At 50.4% G+C, this 16,867-nt stretch overlaps 1 protein-coding gene across 1 annotated transcript in view; it reads right to left on the bottom strand.

Moving 5' to 3' along the window:
- Window positions 1-15,786, bottom strand: part of LOC124719882 — a 30,959-nt gene extending 15,173 nt beyond the window's left edge. Inside the window, exons 1-5 of the mRNA XM_047245063.1 lie at window positions 15,693-15,786; window positions 9,301-9,455; window positions 8,588-9,190; window positions 8,210-8,551; window positions 8,081-8,149 (exon numbers count right to left, since the gene is read on the bottom strand). Of these exons, the coding sequence (XP_047101019.1) occupies window positions 8,081-8,149; window positions 8,210-8,551; window positions 8,588-9,190; window positions 9,301-9,455; window positions 15,693-15,786 (1,263 nt within the window). The remainder of the gene's footprint in view (window positions 1-8,080; window positions 8,150-8,209; window positions 8,552-8,587; window positions 9,191-9,300; window positions 9,456-15,692) is intronic.
- Between the last annotated feature and the right edge of the window lie 1,081 nt (window positions 15,787-16,867).

Genomic DNA, 16,867 nt, shown 5'->3' with positions numbered 1-16,867 from the left:
ACACTCAAGCACATTACCATAGTCAGCGTGCGTATTATTTTCCAGATGTCCATTGATGTAAACTAAATTTACACGCCATTAACAGTTTCGGAATCATCTTTTAGGATTGATATACAGTGAAAACTATTTGACAAAAATTTATACCTCATCTTATGTGAAGGTCGTCTTATCCGCAGAAATACTCGGTACGTAAACCACAGATGGTACGCACACCGTATACACCGATCAGCCAAAACATTATGAGCACCTACATAACATCCGGCATGTCCACCTCTGTCACGGATGACACCGGCCTCGGCAGGCCGCAAAAGGAGCTGGAACCAGATCTGCACATACAAGTCACATAACTCCATTGAGTTCAGGAGAGAGGGGCGATGGAGCTCTGACGCCCCATCCAGTCACATCCCAGATGTGTTCTGTTGGCTTCATATCAGCCAGTCTGGGGACCAGCACATCAGTTGGAACTCGCTACTGTGCGCCTCGAGCCACTCCATCACACTCCTAGCCTTGTGACAAGGCGCATTATCTTGTTGGAAAATGCCACTGCAATTTAGGAACACGATTGGGGGGGCGTATTGCAACCAGTGTACGATACTCCTTGCCTTGCACGAGCTCTACTGGACACGTGGAGGCCCACGTGAATGTGTCCCCCCCCCCCCCCCCCCGGAGCATACCACCACCGACAACAGATTGTCTCCATCCCGACGTAAAGGTAGCGAGGAGCTGTACCCCTGGAAGACGACGCACTCGCGCCCTCCTATCGGCTCGATGGAGAAGTTATCAGGAATTCGTCAGGCCGTGCAACGACCTGCCAGTGACGATGGTCACGTGCACATTTTTCAGTCGTAGCTGGTGTCGTGGCGTTTACACTGGCACATGTATGCCTCGTCGCCCACAGAGGCCCATCGTTACGAGTGTTTGGTGGTGGTGGTGGTGGTGGTGGTGGTGGTGGTGGTGGTGGTGGTGTGTTGATGGTAGTTTCACCACAGTTCGCTGCCTGTCCTGTTTAACAGTCCGCCCCGCCTACGACACCTGACATCTGCAATGAGGGGTGACTGTACAACCCCTAAGCGCCTGGGTGTGGTTTCACCTTCGTTTCGCCTCATAATGAAGAAACTCACCACAGCACTCTTCGACCAGCCGACAAGTCGCGCCGTTTCCGAAATACTGGAGCTGAGCCTCCGCACCATCACGAGCTGCTCTCGGTCCAATGTTGACAAATTGTGCACCTGACGCATTCTACACATGGGCAGTACGTTCACTCACAGTACATGAACCACGTGTCAGGACTGGTTTATATCTACAGTGGGTCGGTGGTTACAGCGTTCTGGCTGCTCAGTGTAATGGGAAGTCAGGTAGGGCAACCGTGCCATGGCCTCTTTTTTATTCCTGATAAGATGGAAGGAGCGCATAGAGGGTCTGTACAAGGGTGATGTACTTGAGGGCAATATTATGGAAATGGAAGACCACACAGATGAAGAAGAAGTAGGAGATCTGATACTGCGTGAAGAATTTGACGGACCACTGAAAGACCTAAGTAAAAAAACAAGGCCCAAGGAGTGGACAACATTCCATTAGAACTACTGACAGCCTTGAGAGAGCCAGCTGCCACAAAACTCCACCATCTGGTGACCAAGATGTACGAGACAGGCCATATACCCTCAAACTTCAAAAAGAATATAATAATTCCAATCCCAAAGAAAAGACGAGTGAAAATTACCGAACTATTACTTTAATAAGTCACGGCTACAATATATTAACACGAATTCTTCACATACAAATGGAAAAATTGGTAGAAACTGACCTCGGGGAAGATCAGTTTGGATTCCGTGGAAATTTTGGAACATGCGAGGCAATATTGATCCCACGACTTACCTTAGAAGATACAATAAGCAAAGGCAAACATGCGTTTCCAGCATTTGTAGACTTCAGAAAACTTTTGGCAATGTTGACTGGAATACTCTCCTCCAACGGAGGTGACCGAGGTAAAACAGAGCGAGCGAAAGGCTATTTAGAATTTGTATAGAAAGCAGTTGGCAGTTATAAAGAGTGGAGGGACATGAAAGGGAAGCAATGGTTGGGCAGGGAGTGAGACAGGGTTGTAGCCTCTCCCCGATCTTATTCCATCTGTATATTGAGCAAGCAGTAAAGGAAACAAAAGAAAAATTCGGAGTAGGTATTAAAATCCATGGAGAAGAAATAAAAACTTTGAGGTTTGCCGATGACATTGTAATTGTGTCAGACACAGCAAAGGACCTGGAAGAGCGGATGAGCGAAATGGACAGTGTCTTTAAAGGAGGATATAAGATGAACATCAACAAAAGCAGAAGTGGGATAATGCAAAGTAGTCGAAATAAATGAGGTGACGCTGAGGCAATTAAATTAGGAAATGAGAGGTAGTAGTAGATTAAACTTCCTGGCCGATTAGAACTGTGTGCCAGACCGAGACTCGAGCTCGTGACCTTTCGTGGGCAAGTGCTCTACCAACTGAACTACCCAAGCACACCTCACGGCCCGTCCTCACAGGAAGTTTCCTATCAGCGCACACTCCGTTGCAGAGTGAAAGTCTCATTCCAGCAGTAGATGAGTTTCACTGTTTGGGCAGCAAACAAAATAACTGACGAAGTTGGTCCACAATGGAAAGAAAAGCTCTTCTGAAGAAGGAAAATGCGTTAAAATTGAGTATAGATTTAAGGGTCAGGAAGTGTTACGTGAAAGTATTTGTACGGAGTGTGGACATGTACGGAAGTGAAACATGGACGATAAATAGTCTGGAGAAGAAGAGAATAGACGCTTTCGAAATGTGGTGCTACTGAAGAATGCTGAAGATTAGATGGGTAGCTCACATAACTAATGAGGAGGTAATGGTTGGTTGGGGTTTAAGGGACTAAACAGCAAGGTCATCAGTCCCTTGTTTCAAATGTGGTCCATCCGATAGTGTGACATCTCAGAAATATCAGAACAATAATAGGGAAAATGGTAAAAATGTAAAAGGGCAGTCATGTTGTCAACGGTAAAAAAATGAGGTAAGTCAGCAAGAGAGCGAACCAAACACTATGCTGAAGGAGCAGAGGCAAGACCACCTGCAATCGCTAGAATGTAGTATGTATGGGAAAAGGGGACTAACCAATCCTTAAAAAAAGATAAAAACAGAGTAATAGGGGCAGAAAAGAGGATCTCGGTCAGGGAGTGGAGATGGGCATCTCCAATCACGGGTTACAGTGGGAGATAACTCAACACTCACCGCCCTGCCCCTGCACCAGAGAGATTAAAAACCTTAAAACTGAGAATAAAAACCACTTTCCCGGAGGAAACCGAGAACGAGGGAGACCATCTGGGAATCGTCAGCCAACATCAAAGATAAAGTGCGGGGGAGTCTGTACTTGGCACGCAGAGCCAAAATAAGGGGGCATTCAACCAAAATGTGGGCTACTGACTGGAAGGCTCCACAACCACAAAGTGGGGGTGGCTCATTACGCAAAAGAAAACCACTGGTCAGCATGGTATGGTCAATGTGGAGACGACTCAGTGTGGTCGAGTCCTTCCGCGAGAGGCGAAAGGAAGTACGTCACGGGTCTGGTGTCACCTTAATCGCACAAAGTTTATTAGACAGAGAAGTAGCCTCAAAAGAGCTGGCCCATGATTGTGCGAAGTGGAATTTGATGTGAAACCGTAAATCCACTGCAGGAGGGGTTACATAAAACGGGGGGTAAGTAACTGCTCCCCCAGCCAAACAATCAGCGAGCTCATTGCCTGGGACACCCACATGGCCAGGGACCCAAAGGAAGTCAACGAAACAAGCAGGACGGTGAATACCAGCGAGATGGTCATGGATGGCAGAGACCAAAGGATGGCGCGAAAAACACCGGTCAAGAGCCAGAAGGCCACTCATTCAGCCCATACATAACAAAACACGGTTGTGTTGGGACTGTTTAATAAAGGTAAGGGCCTGGAAAATTGGTATCAATTCCGCAGTCAACACCCCACATACAGGTGGCAGCAGATGATTTTCCGTTCCAACAGAGGACGTGAAGGCATAACACCCATGATGAGCAGATTTAGAGCCATCAGTGTAAAAATCAGCATCCCGAAACCCCCATAAAATTCGGCGGAAAACTGAACGGAACACCATCAGGGGGATGGAATCTTTCAGACCTCGGCAGAGATCCATCCGAGGAACTAACATAGGGGAGGGGGGGGGGGGGAGGGAACGAGGAAGACAGGACAAGGAAGGAAGCTGAAAATCACGGCAAAGAGACGCAAGGCGGAGCCCAACCGGTAAACCCGCCTGAGGGCGGGAATCAGATTGGCAACATCCGTAGTCTGGGAACAGGATAGAAAAGGAAGGATGAGTGGGCGAGGAACAGACAGCGATTGCATAAGAAACCAGAAGCTGGGACCACCAAAGAGAACGGGGGGGGGGGGGGGAGATCCCAGCTTCAACTAGGAGACTATCAACAGGGCTAGTAGGGAAGGCACCAGTGGCCAAACGGATACCACAGTGGTGAACTGGATCCAGTACATGCAGTGTGGAAGGAGTAGCCGAACCATAAACTTGACAACCATAGTCCAAGCGAGACAGAACTAAAGCATGATAAAGATGGAAAAGGTAAGAGCGGTCCGCACCCACAAAAGGAGTGGGCAAGGAAGCGATGGACATTGAGTTTAACGAAACATCCTACCTTCACAAGTCTGAGGCAGCCAAGTGAGCTTCTTGTCGAAAAGAAGGCCCAGGAAACTAAACTGTTGGACCACAGGCAATCATTGTGCATCGAGATAGAGCTCTGGATCAGGGTGGATCGTAGTACCGTGACAGAAGTGGACCACCCGCGATTTTAAAGGAGAGAACTGAAACCTGTGTGAGAGGGTCCATGCAGAGGAACGCCGTATAGCTTCCTGGAGCTGCCACTCTGCAGAGGCCATCGAAGAGAAACTAACCCAAATGCAGAAATCATCCACATACAGAGCAGGGGCGACCAAAGGACCGACAGAGACCGCAAGTCCATTGATAGAAATGAGGAAAATAAGTACACTCAAGACAGAGCCCTGCGGGATGCCTGTCTTCTGGGTCCATGGAGAACTAAAAACAGTACCAACCCGAACCCTGAATGACCAATGGAACAGGAACTGGCGGATAAAAATCGAGAGTGGGTCCTGAAGACCCCACTGATGAAGGGTAAGTAAGATGTGATGGCGCCAGGCCATGTCATAGGCCTTGCGTAGGTCAAAAAATACTGCAACCAAATGGCGGCACTGGGAAAAACTTGCCGAACTGCAGATTCCAAGCGAAGTAAATGTTCGATTGGAGACTGTCCCCCTCGGAAGCCACACTGGTAAGGGGACAACAGATTCCGAGATTCGAGGACCCAATTGAGCCGACGGGCTACCAACCGCTCAAGTAACTTACAAACAACATTTGGCTGACTAATTGGCCGATAGCTTTCGACAAACAGGGGGTTCTTACCAGGCTTAAGGACAGGAACCATGATGCTATCCCTCCACTGAGAAGGAAGTCACCCTGGAGCCAGATATGGTTAAACACCTGGAGAAGATGTTGCAGTTGTGGAGCACTGAGATGTTGAAGCAGTTGGTTATGAATGGAGTCTGGGCCAGGGGCCATATCATGAGAAGAAGAAAGTGCGGAAAGAAATTCCCATTCATTAAAAGGTTCGTTGTAAGATTCTGACTGACAAGGGGTAAAACATAAGGTGGAAGCTTCAGCCCGCTGTTCCTGGTGAACGAAAGCAGCCGAATACGAGGCTGATGCTGATGCCATTGCAAAATGGGTCGCAAGATGTTCCGTGAGAATCAACGTGTCCATACAAAGGCCATCTGGGAAATGAAGGCCTGGGAGGGTGGACTGCCAATGGCAACCTTGGACATAGGGACAGTAGAACAGAGGGAAGAAACAAATTGTTCCCAACATATCCGCTTGCTCTGTTTGATCAAATAACGGGCTTTAGCACGAAGGTAATAAGGCTGGCAACGGATGGGTGCCTCTTAAGCTGTTGCAAAGCTCGACAGCGATCACGAATGGCAATGGCCGTACTCCACCACGGGACTTGCCGGCGGCAAAATGGTCCACATGAGCGAGGTACAGCAAGAAGACATGTATACCTCTTACGAGCCTTGTGTGTAGGTTGAATGATCAAGGGACTTACACTCCTGTACCTTCTTTTCCTTCTTATATAATGGGCAATCTGGTGAATGTCGAGAATGATTGCCATGACAATACACACACAGGAGGGAGAACACAGGGACCCCCTCACTGAGTGGACGTCCACAGTCACCACAGAGAGAGGTCTGCGAACAGCGGGAAGCCGTGTCCAAAACGCAAACACTTAAAACACCTCATATGAGGTGGGATGTATGGCTTCACCTCATATCGATAAACCATAATCTTTACTTTCTCAGGGAGGGTATCCCCTTGAAAGGCCAGGACAAAGGCACCAGTATCAATGCAATCGTCCTTAGGACCCTTCTGAACACGTCGAACAAAGTGAACACCCCGCCATCTGAGATTGTCCCGAAGTTCATCATCAGTTTGAAGGATGAGGTCTGTGAAAAATCACACATTGAACCATATTTAGGGACTGGTGGGGGGTAATGGACACAGGAATTGTGCCAAGATGAGTACAGGCACAAAGGGCCGCAGATTTGGCAGCTGAAGCAGTTTTTATCAGCAACGAACCCGACTGCATCTTGCTCAGGGAGTCCACTTCGCCAAACTTGTCCTCAATGTGTTCCACAAGGAATAACGGTTTGACACTGGTGAAAGTATCCCCATCAGTCCGGGAGCAAACCAAGTAGTGGGGGGAAAGGTTTTGCCCCTAGCCGACAGGCCTGACCTCCTTCCCAGGGGGTAACCACAGAAGGGAAAGATGAAGGGGTAAGAGAAATAGCACCGGAAGAAACAGTTCCACGCAGAGAGACGGCCGCAGAAGAATGGCCAGAGTTCTGCACCCGTATGCATTTCATTTGCATAATGTCCGCCCCAATACCACCCACTCCGATCAGGGGCTCCCCTCACAGGCGCCACCCAGCCACAGCGAGTGCCGTCTGGCACGGCGGCCATTGCCAGGAGTTCCGATGTTCCAGGATGACGAGCAACCACTCCGAGGCTCGCACGAGGTGGTCACAGCTCAGGTATCAGATGTGTGATCCCTGTGTGTTCAGGGGCTCAACCAAAAGGGTACATAGCGACCCCGCCACACGGGCTGGCCACTGTGCTGGCTATGCACCGTAGGATCAGACAACAATCTGATAGAAAAGGTGGAACGTACTAGGAGGGCACACGACGGAGACACTAGGTAAAGTGCTCTTCCCCAAATGGCTCACACTACGGAAGAGAAATTTAGTAATGGAGGTCAAACCCAAGAGGGGGAGCAGGGAGTGCCAAAAGGAGGTGGTGGTTACACAACAAAGCTAAACTGCAAAACCAACAGAACCAGGAGCATAGCGGGGGCCAACGTAAGCAAGGACACCAAGAGAGGAGAGAGCGAGGGGGAAGGAGGGGAAGGGGAAGGAAATGCGGGCCCGGAAAGAAGGAAGGCTGCAATAGCCCACGGCCCTGTGCTCGCCACGCACGTATCCAGAACAGTTGTGGACCTCCTGGGAAGATGCGGAGGTATTGAATAGAATTGGAGAGAAGAGAAATTTGTGGCACAACTTGACTAGAAGAAGGGATCGGTTGGTAGGACATGTTCTGAGGCATCAAGGGATCACCAGTTCAGTACTCGAGGGCAGCGAGGAGGGTAAAAATCTAAGAGGGAGACCAAGGGACGAATACACTAAGCAGATTCAGAGGGATGTAAGTCGCAGTAGTTACTAGGAGATGAAGAGGCTCGCACAGGATAGGGTAGCACGGAGAGCTGCATCGAACGAGTCTCTGGACCGAAGACCACAACGAGTCTCATCGGCAACCAGTGTGCGAGACTCGAGGATGGAGTGAGGGGCCGAGAGAAGAGGGGAAAACCGACCCGAGAAAGGACAACCTGTATCCCCATACGCGATACCGTGCATAATGGAACTTTTATAGTAGAGATGAAGACAGAGAGATGTAGAGAGTGACAGTGCACACCTTGTGAGAGTCCAGGTCGAGGATCTCTGCCGTGGCCTCCTCCTCCGTCTTGGCGGGCCTCGGCGACGCCTCACGAGCGCGCCGCTCCACGTCGGTAGGCGAAGGCTGCGGGGCCGGCGACGCCGACGCAGACGCCGAGGACGTCGAGGCCGGACCGCCGTTGGCGGCCGACGGGGCGGCCACGGACGGCGTGGGCGGGTGCGCCGACGCCACGTGGTCGGCCAGCGCGCGGTCGCTCTCGCACACGTGGCCGCAGCGCTCGCACTGCGCCGGCGACGAGGGCGGCGGCGGCCTCGCCTGGGCCTGCGCTGGGGGCGTGCCCGCCTGCGGGGGCGGCGCGTGCTGGCGGTACGGGTGGAAGCGCAGTCCGGAGCCAGACGGAGGAGTCGAGGACGACACGCCCACGTCTCCGCCGCCCGGCACGAAGTGGTCCGGACCCGGGGAAGCTTGGTGGTGGTGCTGCTGCTGCTGCTGTTGTTGTTGGAGTTGCAGCTGGTGGTGGTAGACGGGGCCCTCCTGCTGCTGCTGCTGCTGCTGCTGCTGGTGGTGAGGCAGCCCGGGGAACAGGGATCCGCTGCCGCCAGAGAAGGCGGGGTGCAGTGCCGGGTGGAAGGCTCCGCCGACCGAGGTCGGCGACTGCGCGGGCACGAAGCCGAATTGCGAGGCCGCCGAGGGCTCGAAGGGCGAGGGCGCGCCCTGCTGGGCGTAGTAGCCCCCGGAGGGCGGCCTCGGCGGCCCGGGCCCCGGAGATCCCTTGCTCTCCTCCGGCGACGACTGCTGCTGTGCGGGCCTCCGGCGCCGGCTGCTGGCCGAGGTGCCGGCGTGGTGCTGCTGGTGGTGGTTGTTGTTGTTGGCCTCCTCCCCAGGGACGCCCCTGGCGGCGGCGGTCGCCGTGGTGGCCCACTTGCTGAGTAGGTTCTCCTTGTGGTAGTGCAGGTGGACGTCCAGCGACTTGACGCTGTCGAAGTAGAGGCCACAGTCCTTGCAGTGGTTGGCCGGGCCGCCGGCGGACGCCGTGGCCGCGCCGTGCGCCGCCATAGCCACGTGCTCGCCGGGCTCTGCTACACTGCCACGGAGAAGTGGCGACCACTCCCGAACACAAAAGTCGAACTAAAACGGGAGAAAAGGGGGGAAACGAAAAACGCCCGGCACTAAGTGTGCCCAGCGAACTAAAAAAGTAAAAGAAAGTCAGTGGAGACTCGTCTTTCTGCGCTTCATACTCGTCGCACTAGAGCACTCTCTTCCTGCGGCGCAGTGACGTCCAGTGGGTGACAGGAACGGCGCGCGTCATGGCCGGCCCTCTGCGTCACGCGGCGCAGCTCTGCGGGGCTCTCGCGACTCCGGACCGGGATGCGCCAGCTCCGGCTCCCATGTCCTGCGGACCAAACACATTGCGTTAGTCCATCACCTCCACAACCAGCTGTACAAGCACGAAGCCGGAATTCCCCTACAGATCGCATCTGCAGTCGACGAATGTCGAGACAGAGCAACCCGGGTACTACAGAGTCCGCCCGGCTAGCCGCGCAGTCCAACGCGCTTCTTCCCGAGCGGGAAGGCGTGCCGGTCGGGGGCACGAATCCGCCAGGCGGGTTAATGTCGAGGACCGGTTTGCCGGCCAGCCCGTGGATGGTTTTTAAGAGGGTTTTACATCTATCTCGGCTACCCTTATTGCGCCTCAGTTACACAGTGTCGCCGATTTCTGCGCAAACACTGTTTCCACGTCCGTGTACACCACAATTATTGTAAGACGCAAGCATTTAGGTTACATTCGTCTGTTATGAAAGGCTCCCTGGGGGGAGGGGGTCCACTTGGAACCGAACCGCACAATAACCCTAGGTTCAGTGCGGGTTGGCGGTGGGGTGGGTGGACTGCTGTAGCCTGTTGGATTGTGAACCAGTGACGGCTACGGGGGGACGAAGCCTCTCCGCTGTTTCTAAGTCTCCAGTTTCACACACAGAATCCAAGTTCCACTCATCGGTGTCTGCTTCAAACCTGTAATCGTGTCAAGTTTATCGCCTACGAACTACGACTTGCGGGCAGCATTGGTCTTCTGTTGTCATTTGAACAAAACTGCTGAAGAACCGCATCCAATGCTTCTCGAAGCTTTCGTCGAACATGCTGTTGGGAAAACAGTGTTTCGAGTGGTTCAAAATGTTCAAAAGTGGCGATTTTCACGTGATACACGACGAGCACGGGAAACCGCCGAAAAAGTTCGAAGACAACGATTTGCACGCCTTATTGGATGAAGACGATACTCAACACGAACGCGCGAAACAATTGAATGTGACGCAGGAAGCCGTTCCTCTTCGGTTGAAAGCTATGGGAAAGGTACAGAAAGTGGGAAAATGGGTTCCACGTGAACTGAATCAAAGACGCCAGCTAAATCTGAAGACCAGTTGTGAAATGTTACCCGACACATACAAAACAAACTCGTTTCTACATCGAATAGTGAAAGATGATGAAAAATGGACACATTTTGAGAATCCTAAGCGTCCTAAATCGTGGGTGAATCCAGGCAAACCATCGACATCCACTGCAAGACAAAATCGCTTTGGAAAGACAAATATCGTGTTTGGCGGGATCATAAGGGTCTCGTCTACTATGAGCTGTGAAAACCTGGTGAAACTGTTAACACTGATCGCTACCAACAGCAAAAAGATCGATTTAAATCGGGTCAGGGAAACAATCGAGGCGTTCCGCTGGGAAATACTAGGGCATGCGGCCTACTCTCCACACTCGGCTCGTAGGGTTATCATCTATTTGCTTCACTGGCATACGCTATCGTGAACGGCGCTTGTTTGTACGAGAATGGCTCGCTGACTGGTTCACTTCAGAAGAAGAACTGCTTTTTTAGCGTGGAATTTATAGCATGGCCGAGAGGTGACAAATGTATACATACCAATGGAGATTATTTCGAATAAAATACTGTTTATTACTTTCAATAAAGACGCGTAATTATTGCAACCAAATTCCCGTTCCATAGTTCTACACCTGGTATGAACACGAGTACACACAATACGCTACAGCAGTCCATTACCTGTAATATCCAACCTCCTCTGACCAATATGCTACCAGTATACTCTCCAGATTCTTTGAAGGGCGGAACTTGTACGTATGGAACAGCTTGAAACTTGTGCTTACTTTACAGATGAGTTGACACGTGACCTGTTTGACATTAAACACGTAATCGAAGGGTCAGTAAGGTTTGAAACTGCGTTTAGTTCGTTGCAATTGACTACATGGCTTCATTCTGAAACACACGGCCACGAGCGCGGGGTAGCCGCGTGGTCTTGGCCGCCTTGCCAAGATTCCCTCTTCCCCTACCGCCGGAGGTTCGAGCACTCCCTCGGACGTTGAGTGTGTGAGCGCGCGCGCGCGCGCGCGCGCGCGCGCGTGTGTGTTGTCCTTAGCGTAAGTTACTTTAGTTTAGATTAACTACTGTGTAAGCCTGCAGACCGATGGCATCAGCAGTTTGGTTCGACAGGCACTAAGCACTAGTGCACCAGAGAGCTACGAATTGGAACCCTTACACTACGGACTGCTGAAACGATTTCGTGAACATTTAGAAGGGAAAGAACAAAAAAGTCCCCAGAGACAGGAGATGTATGTAAAGACCTCTACACACACGTGGTAACTTACCCGTTTACCGTAACCCTAGAAGGATGGATATCACATCAGCTTTATGTTCAAAAGGTAAACAAAAAATATGTTCGAATTGTGGGGGATGGAGTGTAGCTGCTCCGTTCAGTACACTTTATGGAATCGTCGACGGCAAGAAGTGGGACAGAAGTGACAGATTTATGAGAATCGTTGTAGCATAGGGAGATCTGTTGAGTATATGTTGTGTGAACGTATAGAAGAATCTGCGAGGTGGTGTTTGCCAATAAACCGCATATTTATTAGTTACGGACCAAGGAGCAGTCTCGGTAAGATAAGAATTATTCAGGAGTTCAGATACTGGACCGGCAGACTAGCCGCGGGGAGAACACGCGAAAACGAGTGGGTCTAGGGAAAGCCATAACAAGGCAGCTAAACTGCCTTGTGGAATAAGGAAAAATACGAAGGTAAGAATATTTGTGCAGAATACTACTGACCAGAAACACAGGTTCTAAAAAAAAGCATCATACAAAGCGGTTTTGTAGTACCGCTGTTCGCCAAGTATAAGAGATAAAATAACAATGTCAAGAGAAGAATGGTAACGAAGGACTTTCTGTAATGCGATGTATTTTATCTCCATGCGGTTACTGGCCGAGGAGCACCCACAAATAGCTTGGTAATTGGATACAGGCAGACCGAGGACAAGAAAAATGTAGGTGACTAGGGGTGCCATGACTAGACGCTCACAAAATGAAACATTAGTGGCGCTTACGACGCGACACGTCGCCCTATGTACAGCAAACAAACTCGCCCCATACGTGAACAAACACGTGCAAACGGAAAAGGTGTTGCAGCCATGACGAAAATCTTGACAACTACTGAAATGTGGGCAGACTTGCTGAGTTGCTAAATGTAATTATCTCCTATATGTACAAGTCAGTTTACTTAAAACAATATTTTCCCTGGGGTCTTGGTACACTGTCGGTACCTACGGCAAGAGGCGGTAACACTTAGCCACACACCTGATCCACTAGTATTAGATGAGCGAACCGCCCCTCGAAAATTACAGCAGTTCGAATCAACGCGCGTGGCCTTTCTCAGCCAACAGTTATGGCATCCAGCCATTAGCGCCGACAGCATTACTGTTATGGGAAGGCAAAGAAAAAGGCATCTTACTCAAGCAATGTAAGAAAGATGTGAAATTTACACCGAAAAGGAAATGGATAGTTCTCGCAAGATAATATTCAAGTAACGAAGTATTTTAGAAGCAACCCGCACTCCCGACGCTAAGGAATCTAACTCAAACGGATAAAACAGCCTGAAACTTCACAAATACTTTACTGAGTTAAGCACGTAAATCATTTATGGTAGAAGACGCAAAGTCGTAACTAGGAGTCTACTGCCTTTATTAGTGTCGCACTGTCGGCTGTGTGAGTAAACCAGGCAGCCTGCGCTACGTTGCTCAAGAACATGCAAAGTAACAACAGTTTGCAACGAACTGTCTTTTCGATCTAGAAATCAAAGGGAAATTGTACATAATATGTTCCACCACAGGTAATTGAAATTCAGTATAAATTGCGGGACAGTTCGCAGAAACTACGTTTCGCGAGACTTCTATCAAGGTGCGTGTTACTAATGAAGCACATCTGTGCTCAGTGGTAGCAGAAGTTATCGTCGAACTCCCAACTAGATCAAGTCAGCTTAAGATCTTTACCCGCCGCCGTCTGCTAACCCAGTGTTCCCACAACTTGGACTTAAAAGCTGACTTGATTAAACGCGAGACAATAGATTAGTCATTAGCACTATATGTTAGACCGACATCCAGCTAAGACTGTAACATTCCACCAGTCAAAACAAACGCTACTACAAAAAAGGTTCCATATACAGACTTCTCTGCTGTAACTTGCGGCAACTAAATATCTCGAAAAAGACGGATCGTACGGAAACTGTTCTAGGTGAAGGGAAAGTTATTACCAGTAAAGGATCATCTCTCTGTGCTACAACTGGCCTCTCCTAACCACCCCTCTCGCGTCGGCGGGGTCAGCTTTGCAATTTTCATATTCTGTTTCAACGAAAAAAATACCCACGCTTTACTCAAACCATTGTTTCCCATTTGTGGTAGATGACGCAAATATCGAAAGTGCCCGTTTTTGCGACCAAGGACACGTTTGATTCCATAGTTCATTGAAAATGTAAATATAAAATTGCGTTTCAACGATCTGCCGTGTCGTGTCGTGTCTAGAGAGAGAGAGAGAGAGAGAGAGAGAGAGAGAGAGAGAGAGAGAGAGAGAGAGAGAGGGGGGGACGGGAAATAGCTACCAGCAAATTACAAATGGAATCTGGCAGTTCAGCCAAATAACTGGTCACAGCAGACTATAGGGGTATGAAATGGAACTACCACATAGGCTGAGTTGCAGTAAGTAAGCGGCGGATGTAATTTCATTGGCAGAACACTATGAAAATTTAATCCGTTTACAAAGGAGACAGCTTACAGATCACTTCTCCATTGTGTCGGAATACGGCACTACAGTCGGCAACACCTATGTAAAGTAAGGGTCTGGCGCAGTTGTTAGATCGGTTAGTGCTGCTACAATGGCAGGTTACCAAGGTTTAAGTGCGTTTCAACGTGGTGATATAGTCGGCGCACGAGCGATGGGACACTGCATCTCCGCAGTAACGGTGAAGTGTGCATTTTCGCGTACGACCATTTCATTTCACCAGTGTACCGTGAACATCAGCAATCCGATAAAACATTAAATCTCCGACATCACTGCGGCCGGAAAAAGATCGTTCAAGAACGGAACCAACGCCGACTGAAGACGATCGTTCAGCATGACAGAAGCGCAACCCTTCCGTAAACTGCTGCAGATTTCAACGCTGGGCCATCAGCAAGTGTCGGCGTGCCAATCAGTCAACTAAACATCACCGATATCGGCTTTCGCAGCCAAAGGCCCACTCGTGTACCCCAGATGACGGAACGAGACAAAACCTGGGCCCGTCAGCACCGACGTTGGACTGTTGACGACTGGAAAAAGTGTTGCCTGGTCGGACGAGTCTCTGTTCAAATTGTATCGAGCGGACGGATGTCTACGGGTATGGAGACAACCTCATGAATCCATGAACCCTGCATGTCAGGAAGGGACTGTTCAAGCTGATGGAGGTTCTGTAATGGTGCAGTTAAGGGTGATGTCGGACCCTTGATACGTGTAGATAAAACTCTGACAGGTGACACGTACGTAAGCATTCTGTCTGATCACCTGCATCCATTCATGTCCACTGTGCATTCAGACGAACTTGGGCAATTCCAGCAGGACAATGCGGCACCCCACACGTTCACAATTCCTACAGAGTTGCTCCAGGAACACTCTTCGTACTTTAAACACTTCTGATGACCACCAGAATCCCCATACATGAACGGTATTGAGCATATCTGGGATGCCTCGCAACGTGCTGTTCAGAAGAGATCTCCATCCGCTCGTAGTCTCACGGATTTATGGACATACCAGCAGGATTGATGGTGCCAGTGCTCACGGAGGCCCACACGATATTAGGCAGGTGTACCAGTTTCTTTGCCTCTTTAGCGTATTAAAAAAAACTGTGGCTAGCACACACACTATCATGTAGAGAACAGGGCCAACAGTCCACTGTGTCCGTCAACCTACTTTATCATAGACACACCGTGCGCGTGTCGAAAAGAAAATAATCCATGTGACTATTGTTCGGGGTCTGCAATTTTAAGTGATGGCAACACTAGGCGTACCCTTTAAAGATCAATGAGCGAGCCCGGTGACGATGAAAAAACGCGCAGCCCTTGCAGGGCAGGTCGCGTGAGCGAGACAATGGCCCGCTAAGGATTTTTGTGGCGGGTAATTGGCAGCCGCGCGCAGCGGGGAGCCCCTCGAGCTGCCGCCACCTGTTGCAGCGCCACGCCACGCCCAGGTGTCCGGTGCACGCTCCGCCGCGTGTCCCAGTCTGCTGGGCACGTGCGTCGCCACGTGTCGCGGCACTTACCCACGTGCTTTTTTCCCCCTCCTCGCTGCCCACACGTGGGCAGCCGACTGCTGACAACTGGGCCCTGCTGTGGCGCCGTGGGGCAGGTCGCGGCGCATGCGTAATGAGACGTAGCCAAGTAGGGTGGGGGGGGAGGGGAGGAGGCGAGGGGAGTGGGCACGCAGCTCATGTACAGTGCAGTCACACCTGCGCTGTGAACAGGAGCGGCGCACAGGGGTAACGTGCTGGTCAGACGCAGCGGGCTGGTCATTAATTACTCGCACCAAGAGACCTTACGGCTTGTTATTGGCCAAGGAATTGAATAGCGACGTCGCCAGTCCCTCGGCCGAGAGGCAGTTCATCTGGAGTTACTGAAGTCCGCCACAAATTCCATCGGATTTTTGAAGTGTGTAGTGCAGGTAAAATCGTGGCACTGGAAGCAACATTTATGTCGCAACTGAGAATTAGAAGTGCGGTATCGCCGAGAATTGGCGGTGCCGCTAGGAAGTCATTGGATCTCGATAAACGCGAGCAGCAATGTCGCGATACGATAAACCGCAATCGCGATAGGCTACAATCCGACCCTTATCAAAGTCGGAAACGCGATTTCTCCTCCTTACACGAGGCATCACAACAACGTTTCACCAGGCAACGCCGGTCTACTGCTGTTTGTGTATGAGAAATCGGTTGGAAACTTTCCTCGCGCCAGCACGTTGAAGGTGTCTCCACCGGCGCCAACCTTGTGTGAATGCTCTGAAAACATAATCATTTGCATATCACAACATCATCTTCCTGTCGGTTAAATTTCGCGTCTGTAGCACGTCATCTTCGTGGTGTAGCAATTTTAATGGCCAGTAGTGTACTTATATGAACAGACACAATATTCGTGTAAGTATATATCTTTCATTTCCGGTTCATACACAGTGTCAGCTTCAGCAGTACAATGCAGTTCTCGAATATTCGGACATTTTTCTCCGCCTTTGAAACTTCTGAGCGCTGTCAGGTATCAGAGTTGTCATTCACGTACGTGATGATACAAACTTTAACGGATGATGGGGAAGGGAAAATGTGTCAATCTGAGGCAATGGCACGGGACCCCAAGTCGAAAGGTGTAATAAGCGAACATCTGTCCGCCACATCTGACAGTGAACATACTGCAAGCTCTTTTCTTTCCATATTTACAGAGGACGTAGTATCGGC

This window comes from Schistocerca piceifrons, chromosome 11 (genome assembly GCF_021461385.2).
Source record: "Schistocerca piceifrons isolate TAMUIC-IGC-003096 chromosome 11, iqSchPice1.1, whole genome shotgun sequence".
NCBI classification, from domain to species: Eukaryota; Metazoa; Arthropoda; class Insecta; order Orthoptera; family Acrididae; genus Schistocerca; species Schistocerca piceifrons.
The sequence above is the reverse complement of the archived record's forward strand: the minus strand, read 5'-3'. Positions and strand labels throughout refer to the sequence as shown.